General features: G+C 41.4%; 1 protein-coding gene across 8 annotated transcripts in view; it reads left to right on the top strand.

Annotated features, from left to right (window-relative positions):
- Window positions 1-8,537, top strand: part of clip1a (CAP-GLY domain containing linker protein 1a) — a 57,800-nt gene extending 49,263 nt beyond the window's left edge. For 5 of the 8 annotated variants that reach the window (XM_036935910.1, XM_036935911.1, XM_036935913.1 and 2 more), the window contains 6 exons: window positions 2,795-2,912; window positions 4,795-4,945; window positions 5,033-5,085; window positions 5,804-5,809; window positions 7,159-7,286; window positions 7,529-8,537. In XM_036935910.1, the coding sequence (XP_036791805.1) occupies window positions 2,795-2,912; window positions 4,795-4,945; window positions 5,033-5,085; window positions 5,804-5,809; window positions 7,159-7,286; window positions 7,529-7,760 (688 nt within the window). In that variant the 3' untranslated portion in view covers window positions 7,761-8,537. The remainder of the gene's footprint in view (window positions 1-2,794; window positions 2,913-4,794; window positions 4,946-5,032; window positions 5,086-5,803; window positions 5,810-7,158; window positions 7,287-7,528) is intronic. The other 3 variants (XM_036935907.1, XM_036935909.1, XM_036935908.1) reach the window with 3 other exon arrangements.
- The last annotated feature ends 8,620 nt before the right edge of the window (window positions 8,538-17,157 follow it).

Genomic DNA, 17,157 nt, shown 5'->3' with positions numbered 1-17,157 from the left:
ACACACACAGGATACACACAGGATACTTGTATCCGTAACAGCTACCGACGGGGACTATGGTGGTCTGCTTGTAGGTATTACAGTCTCGGTCTGGGAGATGTTGAAAATGTCAGTGAAGACACTTGCCAGTTGGTCCGGGCATGCTCGGAGTACACGTTCTGGTAATAGGTCTGTTGAATGTTGACCTGTTTAAAGGTCTTGCTCACATCGGCTATGGAGAGCGTGTTCACACAGTTGTCCGGAACAGCTGACGCTCTCATGCATGCTTCAGTGTTGTTTGCCTCGAAGCAAGCATAAAAGGCATTTATCCTGTCTGATAGGCTCGCGTCACTGGGCAGCTCGCTGCTGGGTTTCGCTTTGTAGTCCGTAACAGTTTGCAAGCCCTGCCACATCCGACAAGCGTTAGAGCCGGTGTAGTGGGATTGTATTAATGCTTTGCCTGTTTGATGCTTGTTCTGAGGGCATGGCAGGATTTCTTATAAGCGTCCGTATTAGTGTCCTGCTCCTTGAAAGCGGCAGCTCTAGCCTTTAGCTCGGTGCAGATGTTGCCAGTAATCCATGGCTTCTGGTTGGGATATACGTACGGTCAATGTGGGGGGGACTTTAAACCTTTTTATTCCATGCTTCTGAATTTAAAGTTTCACAAGCACCATTCTATGTGTATACAGTGCCTTGCGAAAGTATTCGGCCCCCTTGAACTTTGCGACCTTTTGCCACATTTCAGGCTTCAAACATAAAGATATAAAACTGTATTTTTTTGTGAAGAATCAACAACAAGTGGGACACAATCATGAAGTGGAACGACATTTATTGGATATTTCAAACTTTTTTAACAAATCAAAAACTGAAAAATTGGGCGTGCAAAATTATTCAGCCCCCTTAAGTTAATACTTTGTAGCGCCACCTTTTGCTGCGATTACAGCTGTAAGTCGCTTGCAGTTTTGCACATCGAGAGACTGACATTTTTTCCCATTCCCCCTTGCAAAACAGCTCAAGCTCAGTGAGGTTGGATGGAGAGCATTTGTGAACAGCAGTTTTCAGTTCTTTCCACAGATTCTCGATTGGATTCAGGTCTGGACTTTGACTTGGCCATTCTAACACCTGGATATGTTTATTTTTGAACCATTCCATTGTAGATTTTGCTTTATGTTTTGGATCATTGTCTTGTTGGAAGACAAATCTCCGTCCCAGTCTCAGGTCTTTTGCAGACTCCATCAGGTTTTCTTCCAGAATGGTCCTGTATTTGGCTCCATCCATCTTTCCATCAATTTTAACCATCTTCCCTGTCCCTGCTGAAGAAAAGCAGGCCCAAACCATGATGCTGCCACCACCATGTTTGACAGTGGGGATGGTGTGTTCAGGGTGATGAGCTGTGTTGCTTTTACGCCAAACATAACGTTTTGCATTGTTGCCAAAAAGTTCAATTTTGGTTTCATCTGACCAGAGCACCTTCTTCCACATGTTTGGTGTGTCTCCCAGGTGGCTTGTGGCAAACTTTAAACAACACTTTTTATGGATATCTTTAAGAAATGGCTTTCTTCTTGCCACTCTTCCATAAAGGCCAGATTTGTGCAATATACGACTGATTGTTGTCCTATGGACAGAGTCTCCCACAGTTGTAGATCTCTGCAGTTCATCCAGAGTGATCATGGGCCTCTTGGCTGCATCTCTGATCAGTCTTCTCCTTGTATGAGCTGAAAGTTTAGAGGGACGGCCAGGTCTTGGTAGATTTGCAGTGGTCTGATACTCCTTCCATTTCAATATTATCGCTTGCACAGTGCTCCTTGGGATGTTTAAAGCTTGGGAAATATTGTTGTATCCAAATCCGGCTTTAAACTTCTTCACAAGAGTATCTCGGACCTGCCTGGTATGTTCCTTGTTCTTCATGATGCTCTCTGCGCTTTTAATGGACCTCTGAGACTATCACAGTGCAGGTGCATTTATACGGAGACTTTATTACACACAGGTGGATTGTATTTATCATCATTAGTCATTTAGGTCAACATTGGATCATTCAGAGATCCTCACTGAACTTCTGGAGAGAGTTTGCTGCACTGAAAGTAAAGGGGCTGAATAATTTTGCACGCCCAATTTTTCAGTCTTTGATTTGTTAAAAAAGTTTGAAATATCCAATAAATATCGTTCCACTTCATGATTGTGTCCCACTTGTTGTTGATTCTTCACAAAAAAATACAGTTTTATATCTTTATGTTTGAAGCCTGAAATGTGGCAAAAGGTCGCAAAGTTCAAGGGGGCCGAATACTTTCGCAAGGCACTGTATATAAAGATGGAGTTTCAAGCAGCAACATTTTGGGCGACCTGACCAAATTCACTTAGAAATGTGAGTTATAGATCTATTATTCTCTTTGAAAGCAAGTCTAAGAAGCGGTAAAACTGTTCTATGTGCACTATTAAGATGCTTCCCATTAAGTTTAGTTTTTTCGTCTTTTATTTTGATTTGTACATGAGCTTCAAACAGCTGAAAATACAATATTTTTTGTTATGGAAAATATATTTCACAGCTGTTTAGATGGTTCAATGATTCTCTACACTAGCTTGTTTTGTCACAAACTGAAATTAGGCAAACTATTAGAATTTTTACAACCAGGAAATGGCGGATGGATTTCTTCATAGTGCACCTTTTTAACCGAACTTAAGAAACCAGTCGGCTGCTGGTGGTACTCCAGTAGACATTAGAGTTCACTCAGATTATGCATGGTCAATGCTTCACTATTCCCTTTTGGAGTGGTTAAACTCTTATGACTATATCATAATTCTGTTTTGCCTTTGACAGAGAGACCACAATGAAGAAAAAGTTAGATGAGGAGAAAGCCTTCCTCCAGAAATCCATCCATAAAAGCAGCGCCTTGATCTCTGAGAAGGATCAGGAGCTGGAGACCCTGATGAGTGAGGTAAGAATTGGTGCTCTTCCCTATTTCTAGACATTTTAATTCCCTAGCCTCATGGCAGGCCCTGGCACTAATTCTAAGCCAAAAAGCTTTGGACTAGTCTTATTAGAACTTGAGTTCATTAAGACTTCAGTACATTGTTTTTCAGCATTTGTATAATACACTGAACAAAAATGTAAACACAAAAATATTGTGTTGGTCCCATGTTTGAAATTAAAGATCCCCAAAATGTTCCATACACACACAAAGCTTATTTCTCTCAAATTCTGTGCACTAATTTGATTACGTCCCTGTTAGTGAGCATTTCTCTTTTGCCAAGATAATCCATCCACCTGATAGGTGTGGCATATCAAGAAGCTGATTAAACAGCATGTTCATTACACAGGTGCACCTTGTGCTGGGGCCAAGAAAAGGCACTCTAAAATGTGCAGTTTGGTCACACAATGCCACAGATGTCTCAAGGGAGCGTTCAATTGGCATGCTGACTACAGGAATGTCCAGCGGAGCCAGATAATTGAATGTTAATTTCTCTACCATAATCTGCCTCCAATATCATTTTAGAGAATAGATTAGGGCCAAAACAGTATTTTTTTTAAGTTGTTACATTTTGCGTTTTATATTTTTCTTCAGTGTATATACAGTTGAAGTCAGAAGTTTACATACACCTTAGCCAAATACATTTAAACTCAGTTTTTCCCAATTCCTGACATTTAATCCTAGTAAAAATTCCCTGTCTTTAGGTCAGTTAGGATCACCACTTTATTTTAAGAATGTGAAATGTCAGAATAATAGTAGAGAGAATGATTTATTTCAGCTTTTATTTCATCACATTCCCAGTGAGTCAGAAGTTTACATACACTCAATTAGTATTTGGTAGCATTGCCTTTAAATTGTTTAACTTAGGTCAAACGTTTCAGTTAGCCTTCCACAATAAGTTGAGTGAATTTTGGCCCATTCCTACTGACAGAGCTGGTGTAACTGAGTCAGGTTTGTAGGTCTCCTTGCTCACACACACTTTTTCAGTTCTGCCCAAAAATGTTCTATAGGATTAAGGTCAGTGCTTAGTGATGGCCACTCCAATATATTGACTTGGTTGTCCTTAAGCCATTTTGCCACAACTTTGGAAGTATGCTTGGGGTCATTGTCTATTTGGAAAACCCATTTGCGACCAAGCTTTAACTTCCTGACTGATGTCTGGAGATGTTGCTTCAATATATCCACATAATTTTCCTACCTCACGATGCCATCTATTTTGTGAAGTGCACCAGACCCTCCTGCAGCATAGCACCCCCACAACATGATGATGCCACCCCCGTGCTTCACGGTTGAGATGGTGTTCTTCGACTTGCAAGCCTCCCCTTTTTCCCTCCAAACATAAGGATGGTCATTATGGCCAAACAGTTAGACTTGTGGAGGTCTATAATTTTTTTTCTTAGAGCTTGGCTGATTTCTTTAGATTTTCCCATGATGTCAAGCAAAGAGGCACAGAGTTTGAGGGTAGGCCTTGAAATACATCTACAGGTACACCTCCAATTGACTCATGTCAATTAGCCTATCAGAAGCTTCTAAAGCCATAACATCATTATCTGCAATTTTCCAAGCTGTTTAACTTAGTGTATGTAAACTTCTGGCCCACTGGAATTGTCATACAGTGAATTAAGTGAAATAATATGTTTGTAAACAATTGTTGGAAAAATTACTTGTGTCATGCACAATATAGATGTCCTAACCGACTTGCCAAAATTATAGTTTGTTAACAAGACATTTGTGGAGTGGTTGAAAAACGAGTTTTAATGACTCCAAGTGTATGTAATTTTCCAACTTCAACTGTATAGCCATTGTCTAATGTATATGACATATTTGTATTTTTTTTACCTCTGAGCAGTTATCAGTGCTGCGTGGGGAGAGCGCCATAGCGAAGACACTGAAGTTTACTATACAGTTACTGGAGAAGGACAAGGCACGGCTGCAGGAGCATGTTCAGAGCCTGGAGAAGAGCCTTTCAGGAGGACAGGATACTGTTACCAGCTCCTCAGGTATGACTGGGTAGTTGAAGCTTAACTCATGTCTACAGATTGAACTTCACTGTCACTGAATGCTTTATATGCATGTTTTCCCTTTAGGTGACGCAGCTCTGGCTCAACTAAAGGAGAACAAGGAGACTGCAGAAAGCCAGGTATACATTTATAATGGACCAATTTAGCAAAAATGGGTGAATAAGAGACCGCTTGGGTATGTCATTCAGTGGGTTATTTATTGATATGTACAGTGTTGCATTGTGTGTTTGACAAGATTGTGTGTAAGAAGTACCTAACCTAAGTCGTACTTGTGCATTAATTTAAGTTACGGTTCCATACTATTGCCATATGACATGCTGTGGTTGCTTAGCGTACTATGAAAATGGCAACTTTCATATGATCAGTGGTATGGAAATTCCCTCTAAATTAATGCAATTTTGCTCATGTCAATGTCTGCGAAGTCCATGACTGGCAGTGTACAGAATTTATTTCAACTCACTGGAGAACCTCTGACAATTGATTTAGGAAGCTGTTTTATCACAGGTGTGCTGAGATGCCTCAAACAGCTTTAACCAAAAACAATAATGAGCACTGAAGTTGCTTACCATGTAGATCTGCCTTTATCTCTTAACTTACTGTCACAGGCTTTGAATAGGTTTGTCAGAGGTTGAACAGTGATGAAGCTGTAATGTTGCCTACCCACTATTTTCTCTTAGGTTATTTTAGTATTTTTCCATATGTCAGTGATGACTTGAATATATTGTCTTCTATTAGGTGGGTCCTAATTTTGATCTGTTTTGTCTCCTCCATCTCCACTTCCTCATTTACCTCCTTCCTCCTCTGTCACTGATGTTGGCCATGCTACCCGGAAATCAGGCAGCGGTTTGTTACTGTTTTTCATCAGCTCCACTCATGCATGTCTATTTGTCTGTAGATTTCCACTCGGTTCCTGTTCTGTCTGTGCTGTTCTATGTCCTGAAAAATAATTCCTGAATGTTCCTGTTGATTTACATTTCTGGTCGTCTCCTAAAGGCGTCCTCATATTTCCCATTCTAAACAGTTTCAAGCCTCAATTCGTCGGGGCATGGACACGAGGTGTCAAGTGTTCCACAGGGATGCTGGCCCATGTTGACTCGAATGCTTCCCACAGTTGTCAAGTTGGCCGGATGTCCTTTGGGTAGTGGACCATTCTTGATACACAAAGGAAACTGCTGAGCGTGAGAAACTCAGCAGCTTTGCAGTTCTTGACACACTCAAACCGGTGCACCTGGCACCTACTACCATACCCTGTTCAAAGGCACTTAAATATTGTATTTCCCATTCACTCTTTGAATGACACATGCGCAATCCATGTTTTGATTGTCTCAAAGCTTAAAAATCCTTCTTTAACCCGTCTCCTATCGTTCATCTACACCGTTTTGAAGTGGATTTAACAGATGACATCAATAGGGGATTATAGCATTCACGTGGATTCACCTGTTCATTGTGTGTCATGGAAAGAGCAGGTGTTTTGTACACTCCCGTGTATATTATGACAACATTTTGTGGCGTTTTGGTCTTCGGCAAGGAGTTTTTTTTGTTGCCGTTTGTTATTTTCTTGAGGCAAGCCGAAGTTCTGAAGCCGAAGTATATGCCCCTTTGTTGGTGATTGGTCAACATTAGGCATTCTTCAATTGTTTGTTGTCATTCAATGAGAGACTACTTGTTTCTATGCAAATGTTTTCACTTGAGAAATACTGCACCAAACATCTTAGTTGTATGTAAAATTGCGGGATTAAAACCTCTGCAAAAACTTCAAAGGATTTATTTACAATAGTTTTCAGGGATTCAAAAAAAGGACCTCATATCCTATTCATACAGGACATTTATCAGAGTATGCTTTCTAGCAAATTGACATGCCTTGATGCCACAATTTCTCATGATGGATGATCCAGAGTTGTACTGTTCAGTGTCGCCCTCATTACCCTTTCCCATGCTCAAGCCAGGATCTGGGTTTGTTTTCACAACATAGGAACTAGCCAAACACATTGGTGAAGGTTGTGGTTCACTGTTCTTGTAGCATGGTGGGTTGGGGAAAGGGGTGAATTTACTAACTACTTGTGTGATATTGGCACTCAATGAGATGTGTATACAGTTGGATGACCTGTTGTTCATGTGTCCAAGTTACATTTCACATTTATTTTTTACTGAACTGTGGCAATGTCCGTGATATCCCGTCTTGTCTGGGACAGATTGAGTTCCTGAACTCGGTTATCGTGGACCTGCAGAAGAAGAATGAGGAACTTAAGGGCAAGCTGGAGAAGATGGCAGAGGCTGCCCTCAATGGGAATAATGCAAGCGAGCTTGACAACTATGACGGGTCAGCCTTCTCCGATGCTCTTAAACTGTAACCCTGAGTCAGACAAGTTGAAGCCCACACTAACCTCATGCTTTTTTGTTTTGTTAATTTCATGAAGCTAGTTCAGAGCATGAAGCATTATTTCTATCTTAACATTTCATCAGTCTTAGTTTGTCCCCTCCCCCGTTAAGTACTTTTCCATTTGTCTAGTTTACTGTACATGCTCACACCCTGACCCTGTATGTCTCCCACCATCTTCTCAGCAGTTTTAACAAAGACCCTTCCAAAAAGAAGGTCCCACCAAGGCTCTTCTGTGACATTTGTGACTGCTTCGACCTCCATGATACAGAAGACTGTCCCACTCAGATGCAGATGCCGGACTCCCCACCCCACACCACCTACCACGGCAGTAAGGATGAGGAGAGGGCTTATTGTGACATCTGTGAGGCCTTTGGCCACTGGACTGACTCCTGTAACGATGACCAGACCTTCTAATCTAAAGCCTTCGAGAGCCATCTTTGGCACAATCTCAAATTTTGCACATAAATCAAATTCACATGGATTTCTCTACTGTATGGGTTTGTCCACATGTTTGTCTGTGGAGAAAGTGTCTTGCTCAAGCCCCTAAGCGCTCTTATGGGAGAAGGTTTTCTCAAAACAACAAATGTAATTATCCCCACCCACACTATGTTCACATCATTGACTGGGAAGAGGGGCAGGAATGCATATGTATTGTGATAAAAGGTTTTAATTGGTAATTGTAAAGGACTTGTCTTGAAATAAAATCCACGGTTTGTTTGTTGCTATCCTCTTCAGTGTGCATAAGATGAGAGGCTATAGTTTATTTTTTTAAGCTTGAGCATACTTTATACTTTGAAAAATGTTGCCTTGTCTGTGTGGTGAAAGGTATGCAGAGGAGCATGGCTGGCTCCTGCTGCCTGGACGTGTTGGAACAGTGAAACCCAACACTGGTTGACTTTCAGTAAAAAAGACCTGACCTCGGCCGAATGGTACAGTGGGATCGTGGTCAAGGTTGAAACTGCTAAACAAACCTAAAGGACTGCACACACTCTATTTCTCCTCTGTTTAAAATCCTTGGTTCTTTTTTAAGTGGCCTTTACTAGAACATTTCTTAATTTATCATTTAAGAGAATAAAATATTGTAAACAGATGGTATAATGCTTATGAATTTCTGTACCTAACTTTTTGAATGTTGAATATCTGTACAAAAATCTAATGAAATTTATGGATGAATTAAAGTTTTTTGCAGGAGCTCGTGTGAAAGGACCTTACTTTTGACTATAAGGGTAATTTCTCTATGAAAAGAATGCTTATTTTACCGTAGTGAGACAGACCACCTGATGCCTCATATCCTTAATCTAAAGCACTTCAGCTTTGTGTCCTGCAGTAGAGACCACATAATCCACATCTCGGTGGGATTCAGTTTGTGCACCAGCATGATCAAATCAAAATCAAATTGATTTATATAGCCCTTCTTACATCAGCTGATATCTCAAAGTGCTGTACAGAAACTCAGCCTAAACCCCAAACAGCAAGCAATGCAGGTGTAGAAGCACGGTGGGTAGAAAGGCTGAAACCTAGAGAGGAACCAGGCTATGAGGTGTGGCCAGTCCTCTTCTGGCTGTACCGGGTGGAGATTATAACAGAACATGGCCAAGATGTACAAATGTTCATAAATTACCAACATGGTCAAATAATAGTAGTCGGCCAGGTGGACTGGGGACAGCAAGCCAGGTAGTCCTGAAGCATGGTCCTAGGGCTCAGGTCCTCCGAGAGAGAGAAAGAGAATTAGAGAGAGCTTACTTAAATTCACACAGGACACCAGATAAGACAGGAGAAATACTCTAGATATAACCCAGACTGGAAGACCACGTCAGTGACTCATCCCACTCAAGTGACGCACCCCTCCTAGGGACGGCATGGAAGAGCACCAGTAGGCCAGCCCCTGAAATAGGGTTAGAGGCAGAGAATCCCAGTGGAGAGAGGGGAACCGGCCAGGCAGAGACAGCAAGGGTGGTTCGTTGCTCCAGTGCCTTTCCGTTCACCTTCACACTCCTGGGCCAGACTACACTCAATCATAGGACCTACTGAAGAGATGAGTCTTCAATAAAGACTTAAAGGTTGAGACCGAGTCTGCATCGCTCACATGGGTAAGCAGACCATTCCATTGAAATGGAGCTCTATAGGAGAAAGCCCTGCCTCCAGCTGTTTGCTTAGAAATTCTAGGGACAATTAGGAGGCCTGCGTCTTGTGACCGTAGCGTACGTGTAGGTATGTACAGCAGGACCAAATCGGAAAGATAGGTACGAGCAAGCCCATGTAATGCTTTGTAGGTTAGCAGTAAAACCTTGACATCAGCCCTTGCCTTAACAGGAAGCCAGTATAGGGAGGCTAGCACTGGAGTAATATGATCAAATTGTTTGGTTCTAGTCAGGATTCGAGCAGCCGTATTTAGCACTAACTGAAGTTTATTTAGTGCTTTATCCAGTAGCCGGAAAGTAGAGCATTGCAGTAGTCTAAGCTAGAAGTGACAAAAGCATGGATTCATTTTTCTGCATAATTTTTGGACAGAAAGTTTCAGATTTTTGCAATGTTACGTAAATGGAAAAAAGCTGTCCTTGAAACAGTCTTGATATGTTCGTCAAAAGAGAGATCAGGGTCCAGAGTAACGCCGAGGTCCTTCACAGTTTTATTTGAGACGACTACAACCATCGAGATTAATTGTCAGATTCAACAGAAGATCTCTTTGTTTCTAGAACAAGCATCTCTGTTTTGTCCGAGTTTAAAAGTAGAAAGTTGGCAGCCATCCACTTCCTTATGTCTGAAACACAGGCTTCTAGAAGAAAAAGAAACGCACACCTATTAAGACGAGGTGCTGGCTAGCGGAATAGAAACTTGAAAATAAAAGAGAGCCGCACACTCTAGGAGCTCAGATGCAAAAATTTTATACCAACGTTTTGACAGCCAAGCTGTCTTCATCAGGTGATGGCAATTTTGGGGCTTCACCATGTTTCATTGAAATGAACAACTGTGTGTCATCCACATAGCAGTGAAAGTTAACATTATGTTTCCGAATGACATCCCCAAGAGGTAAAATATATAGTGAAAACAATAGTGGTCCTAAAACAGAACCTTGAGGAACACTGAAATGTACAGTTGATTTGTCAGAGGACAAACCATCCACAGAGACAAACATATCTTTCCGACAGATAAGATCTAAACTAGGCCAGAACTTGTCCGTGTAGACCAATTTGGGTTTCCAATCTCTCCAAAAGAATGTGGTGATCGATGGTATCAAAAGCAGCACTAAGGTCTAGGAGCACGAAGACAGATGCAGAGCCTCGGTCCGATGCCATTAAAAGGTAATTTACCACCTTCACAAGTGCAGTCTCAGTGCTATGATTGGGTCTAAAACCAGACTGAAGCATTTCGTATACGTTGTTTGTCTTCAGGAACGCAGTGAGATTAGCTTTTTTTATATATTTGAGAGGAATGCGAGATTCGATATAGGCCGATAGTTTTATAAATATTTTCTGGGTCAAGATTTGGCTTTTTCAAGAGAGGCTTTATTACTATTTATTTTATTATTATTTATTATTTAGTGGGGTGGCAGCGTAGCCTAGTGTTTAGAGCGTTGGACTAGTAACCGAAAGGTTGCAAGATCAAATCCCAGAGCTGACAAGGTACAAATCTTTCGTTCTGCCCCTGAACAAGGCAGTCAACCCACTGTTCCTAGGCCGTCATTGAAAATAAGAATTTGTTCTTAACTGACTTGCCTAGTTAAATAAAGATGAAAACTGCCACTTTTAGTGAGTTTGGTACACATCTGGTGGATTGAGAGCCATTTATTATGTTCAACATAGGAGGGCCAAGCACAGGAAGCAGCTCTTTCAATAGTTTAGTTGGAATAGGGTCCCTTATGCAGCTTGAAGGTTTAGAGGCCATGATTATTTTCATCATTGTGTCAAGAGATATAGTACTAAAACACTTGAGTGTCTCCCTTGATCCTAGGTCCTGGCAGAGTTGTGCAGACTCAGGACAACTGAGCTTTGGAGGAATACTCAGATTTAAACAGGAGTCCGTCATTTGCTTTCTAATGATCATGATCTTTTCCTCAAAGAAGTTCAGGAATTTATTACTGCTGAAGTGAAAGCCATCCTCTCTTGGGGAATGCTGCTTTTTAGTTAGCTTTGCGACAGTATCCAAAATACATTTTGGATTGTTCTTATTTTCCTCAATTAAGTTGGAAAAATTGGATGATCGAGCGGCAGTGAGGGAGGGCTCTTCGATACTGCACGGTACTGTCTTTCCAAGCTAGTCGGAAGACTTCCAGTTTGGTATGGCGCCATTCCCGTTCCAATTTTCTGGAAGCTTGCTTCAGAGCTCGGGTATTTTCTGTATACCAGGGAGCTAGTTTCTTGTGACAAATGTTTTTAGTGGTGCGACTGCATCTAGGGTATTGCGCAAGGTTAAATTGAGTTCCTCAGTTAGGTGGTTAACTGACGTCTTTGGGTAGGCAGAGGGAGTCTGGAAGGGCATCAAGGAATCTTTGGGCTGTCTGAGAATTTATAGCACGACTTTTGATGATCCTTCGTTGGGGTCTGAGCAGATTATTTGTTACGATTGCAAACATAATAAAATAGTGGTCCGATAGTCCAGGATTATGAGGAAAAACATTAAGATCCATAACATTTATTCCATGAGACCAAACTAGGTCCAGAGTATGACTGTGGCAGTGAGTAGGTCCGGAGACATGTTGGACAAAACCCACTATCGATGAAAGCCTTTTGGAGTGGGTCTGTGGACTTTTCCATGTGAATATTAAAGTCACCAAAAATTTGAATATTATCTGCTATGACTACAAGGTCAGATAGGAATTCAGTGAACTCAGTGAGGAACACTGTATATGGCCCAGGAGGCCTGTAAACAGTAGCTATAAAAAGTGATTGAGTAGGCTGCATAGATTTCATGACTAGAAGCTCAAAAGACGAAAACTTTTTTTTTTTTGTAAATTGAAAGTTGCTATCGTAAATGTTAGCAACACCTCCGCCTTTGCGGGATGCGCAGGGGATATGGTCACCAGTGTAACCAGGAGGTGAGGCCTCATTTAACACAGTAAATTAATCAGGCTTAAACCATGTTTCAGTCAGGCCAATCACATCAAGATTATGATCAGTGATTAGTTAATTGACTATAATTGCCTTTGAAGTAAGGGATCTAACATTAAGTAGCCCTATTTTGAGATGTGAGGTATCATGATCTCTTTCAATAATGGAAGGAATGGAGGAGGTCTTTATTCCAGTGAAATTGCTAAAGCGAACACCGCCATGTTTAATTTTGCCCAACCTAGGTCGAGGCACAGACACGGTCTCAATGGGGATAGCTGAGCTGACTACACTGACTGTGGTAGTGGAAGACTTCACTAAGCTGGCAGGCTGGCTGGCCTGCACCCTATTTCATTGTGGAGCTAGGGGAGTTAGAGCCCTATCTATGTTCTTAGATAAGATGAGAGCACCCCTCCAGCTAGAATGGAGTCCGTCACTCCTCAACAGGCCAGGCTCGGTCCTGTTTGTGAGTGAGTCCCAGAAAGAGGGCCAATTATCTACAAATTCTATCTTTTGGGAGGGGCAGAAAACAGTTTTCAACCAGTGATTGAGTTGTGAGACTGCTGTAGAGCTCATCACTCCCCCTAACTGGGAGGGGGCCAGAGACAATTACTCAATGCCGACACATCTTTCTAGCTGATTTACACGCTGAAGCTATGTTGCGCTTGGTGACCTCTGACTGTTTCATCCTAACATCGTTGGTGCCGACGTTGATAACTCTCTACACTCTGCAGTTTTAGCTTTAGCCAGCACCGTCTTCAGATTAGCCTTAACGTCGGTAGCCCTGCCCCCTGGTAAACAGTGTATGATCGCTGGATGATTAATTTTAAGTCTAATACTGCGGGTAATGGAGTCGCCAATGACTAGGGTTTTCAATTTGTCAGAGCTAATGGTGGGAGGCTTTGGCGTCTCAGACCCCGTAACTGGAGGAGTGGAGACTAGAGAAGGCTGGGCCTCAGACTCCGACTCGCTGCTTAATGGGGAGAACTGGTTGAAAGTTTCTGTCGGCTGAATGAGCGACACCGGTTGAACATTCCTACAGCATTTCCCCCCAGAAGCCATGAGAAAGTTGTCCGGCTGCGGGGACCGTGCTAGGGGATTTATACTACTATGTGTACTTACTGGTGGCACAGACGCTGTTTCATCCTTTCCTACACTGAAATTACCTATGCCTAACGATTGCGTCTGAAGCTGGGCTTGCAGCACAGCTATCCTCACCGTAGGGCGATCGTTCTTCTGTATATTATGGGTACAGCGACTGAAAAAAGAAGGCATCATGTTAATGTTACTACTTAGCTTCGGCTGGGGGAGGTCCTGACGAACCAAGTCCAGATAAAGCGTCCGGAGCGAAAAAGTTGATTGAAAAAACATATAATTGCGTGAGGGAAAAAATATATATATAAACGGTTATTAAAAAGTAAAAACTGTAAAGTTGTCAGGTAGCAAAGTAAAGTTAGCAACAAAACGCACAGCAGCACATAAACATGATCTCCCTGTAAATGCAGGGGTTGAAGTGTGACCACCTGACGGAACCCAAAGGTCCTGAAGCCAGAGTGGTGTGTCAGCGTGACATTAATCTTCTGCAGGCACATGCCCACAAAGACATCATCAATGGGGAAGAGGTCAGTGCTGGACACTGCCACTACCAGGCTCAGCACAAACCATACAACTCTATGCACAAGGACTACTGTACTTTTAACAATTTCCACTGAGAATTTTACAAAAACATTTGGTAACAGAATGTGCTGTCATTCTGTTACCAAACTTTGGATCTGCACTGTTCTTCAAGTAGATGTGTTTTTGTGAAGTTTGTTGAAATTGTATGGTTTGTTTAACTTTGCAATCATTGATATTTGTTAATTTATGTATCTTAAACCAAAAATTCGGAGTCTTCTAATTAGTTAATTAAATTTTACCGTGACTATCCGCATTGACCCTATCTTGCACTGACTGCACACTCACAATACTATATATACACACTATATACAGTACCAGTCAAAGGTTTTTCTTTATTTTCACAATTTTCTACATTGTAGAATAATAATGAAGGCATCAAAACTATGAAATAACACATGGAATCTTGTAGTAACCAAAAAAGTGTTAAATCAAAATATATGTTATATTTGAGATTCTTCAAAGTAACCACCTTTGCCTTGATGACAGCTTTGCACACACTTTGCATTCCCTCAACCGCCTTCACCTGGAATGCATTTCCAACAGTCTTGAAGGAGTTCCCACATATGCTGGGCACTTGTTGGCTGCTTTTCCTTCACTCTGAGGTCCAACTCATCCCAAACCATCTCAATTGGGTTGAGGTCGGGTGATTGTGGAGGCTAGGTCATCTGATGCAGCACTCCATCACTCTCCTTGGTCAAATACCCCTTACACAGCCTGGAGGTATGTTGGGTCATTGTCCTGTTGAAAAACAAACGATAGTCCCAATAAGCCCAAGTATCACTGCAGAATGCTGTGGTAGCCATGCTGGTTAACTGTGCCTTGAATTCTAAATAAATCACAGACATTGTCACCAGCAAAGCACCCCCACACCACCTCCTCCATGCCGTGGGATCCACACATGCGGAGATCATCCGTTCACCTACACTGCATCCCACAAAGACACAGTGGTTGGAACCAAAAATCTCAAATTTCGAATCATCGGACCAAAGGACAGATTTCCACCAGTCTAATGTACATTGTTAATAAAAAATAAAGAAAACCCCTTGAATGAGTAGGTGTGTCCAAACCTTTGACTGGTACTGTAAGTATTCACATCCCTGAGTCAATACTTTTTATAAGCATTGATTACAGCTGTCAGTCTCTAAGAGGTTTCCACACCTGGGTTGTTCAACATTTGCCCGTTATTCTTTTCAAAATTCTTCAAGCACTGTCAAATTGGTTGTTGATCATTTCTAGAAAATCATTTTCAGGTCTTACCATAGATTTTTAAGTAGATTTAAGGAATAACTGCAAAACTGGCTACTCAGGAACATTCACTGTTTTTTGGTAAGCAACTCCAGTGTAGATTTGGTCTTGTGTTTTAGGTTAAAGGTGAATTCATCTCCCAGTGTTTGGTGGAAAGCAGACTGAACCAGGTTTTTCTCTAGGATTTTGCCTGTGCTTAGCTCCATTCCATTTCTTTATTATCCTGAAAAACTCTCCAGTCCTAAACAATTACAAGCATACTCTTAACATGATGCAGCTACTGTACCACTAATGCATGAAAATATGGAAAGTGGTACTCAGTAATGTGTTGGATTGGATTAGCCCCAAACACAACACTTTGTATTCAGGACAGAAAGTTAATTCCTTTGCCACATTATTTGCAGTGTTACTTCCTTGTGCATTGTTGCAGTACAGGCTTCCTTCTTTTCACTCTTTCATTTATGTTAGTATTGTGGAGTAATTACAATGTTGTTGATCCATCCTCAGTTTTCTCCTATCACTCTGTAACTGTTTTAAAGTCACCAATGACCGCATGGTGAAATCCCTGAGCGGTTTACTTCCTCTCGAGCAACTGATATAGGAAGGACGCTGTCACGAGAATTTTCAATCCCAATGATAATAACTGACAATCAATAGCTCTGACCAATCCCCGAGATCTGTAAGACCATGGGTTTAATAATAATTAGTCAAAGACTCAGCTTATGCAAAAAGATAGTACAGTTTATTCACGAGAATGTTCTGAAGTCCATTATACAAAGACATCCATTTTATAGTGGCGCACATACTTCCACACAAACAGTAGGTATCCTTCGCACATGCATACAAGTTAAAATCTTAAGCTACGCCTTGCTCAGGCAGTCTGTGTTTTTCCACTATACAGATACATAGTTTCTTTAATCTGCAACTCATTTCATAATTTTCTGTGAGCCCAACAGTTTCTCCCCTCCACGGATGGAGACAGAATGTCCTGTAAGGAACACAGCATTCCAGCTTGTCTGTTGATAGCTCCTCTTATCATTTGTTTCGCACTTGCACCCTGCTTACATACTAAAAAGGAACAAAATGTCCTTGTTCTAATTCTGACTAAAACTACACACATCATCAGATTATAGCATGTGGTAAATAACATTTGACTTGAGTCAATGTCACTCTTTTACTGTGAAATTGCTCGTATATGAAATAGGCCTGCAATAGGCTTCAAGCGGCAAACTTATTTTGTCTCATACCAAAAGTAAGCAGGTCACACATAATTGTGCCGCTGGGGTAGCCTAGTGCCAGATATGTTTGTGCTATCATGTCAGCTGTTTGGCATGACAAGGGGTGGCATGATGGCACAAACAGACTGGTGCCCAGTCTACCTCTGGGGCTTTCTCCACCACAGAATAATACACCATGTTTGTGGAGAATGTAATTCTCCATTCATAACCAAGTGGAATGGTGGTAATTACCAGTTGTGACATTGGAAATACTTGTTTTCCACTTGTGTAACAAGCCTGAATTTAAAATGGATAACATTTCGATTTTGTGTCACTGAACCCACTAGACCTGTTTTTAAAGTTTCTGTTCGACCTTCCTAGAACCCAAGAAACATTCTACAAACTTCCTTGTCAAAAGTATCAAATCTCCGTAGAGCTCGTACACCATCTTTGCTGAACTGAATACACAGTAAAGCCAATATGTCAGAATACTTCAAATATAAATATCGATGAAGGAAAATAAGCTATTTTTGACCATTTATAAGAATAATTTCTCTATGAAAGGAATGCTTATTTTACAGTAGTGAGACAGACAAGTACAGCAAGATACACACAACACCTGATGCC

Source organism: Oncorhynchus mykiss, chromosome 11 (genome assembly GCF_013265735.2).
Source record: "Oncorhynchus mykiss isolate Arlee chromosome 11, USDA_OmykA_1.1, whole genome shotgun sequence".
Lineage (NCBI taxonomy): Eukaryota > Metazoa > Chordata > Actinopteri > Salmoniformes > Salmonidae > Oncorhynchus > Oncorhynchus mykiss.
This window is presented reverse-complemented; position numbering and strand designations above follow the sequence as displayed.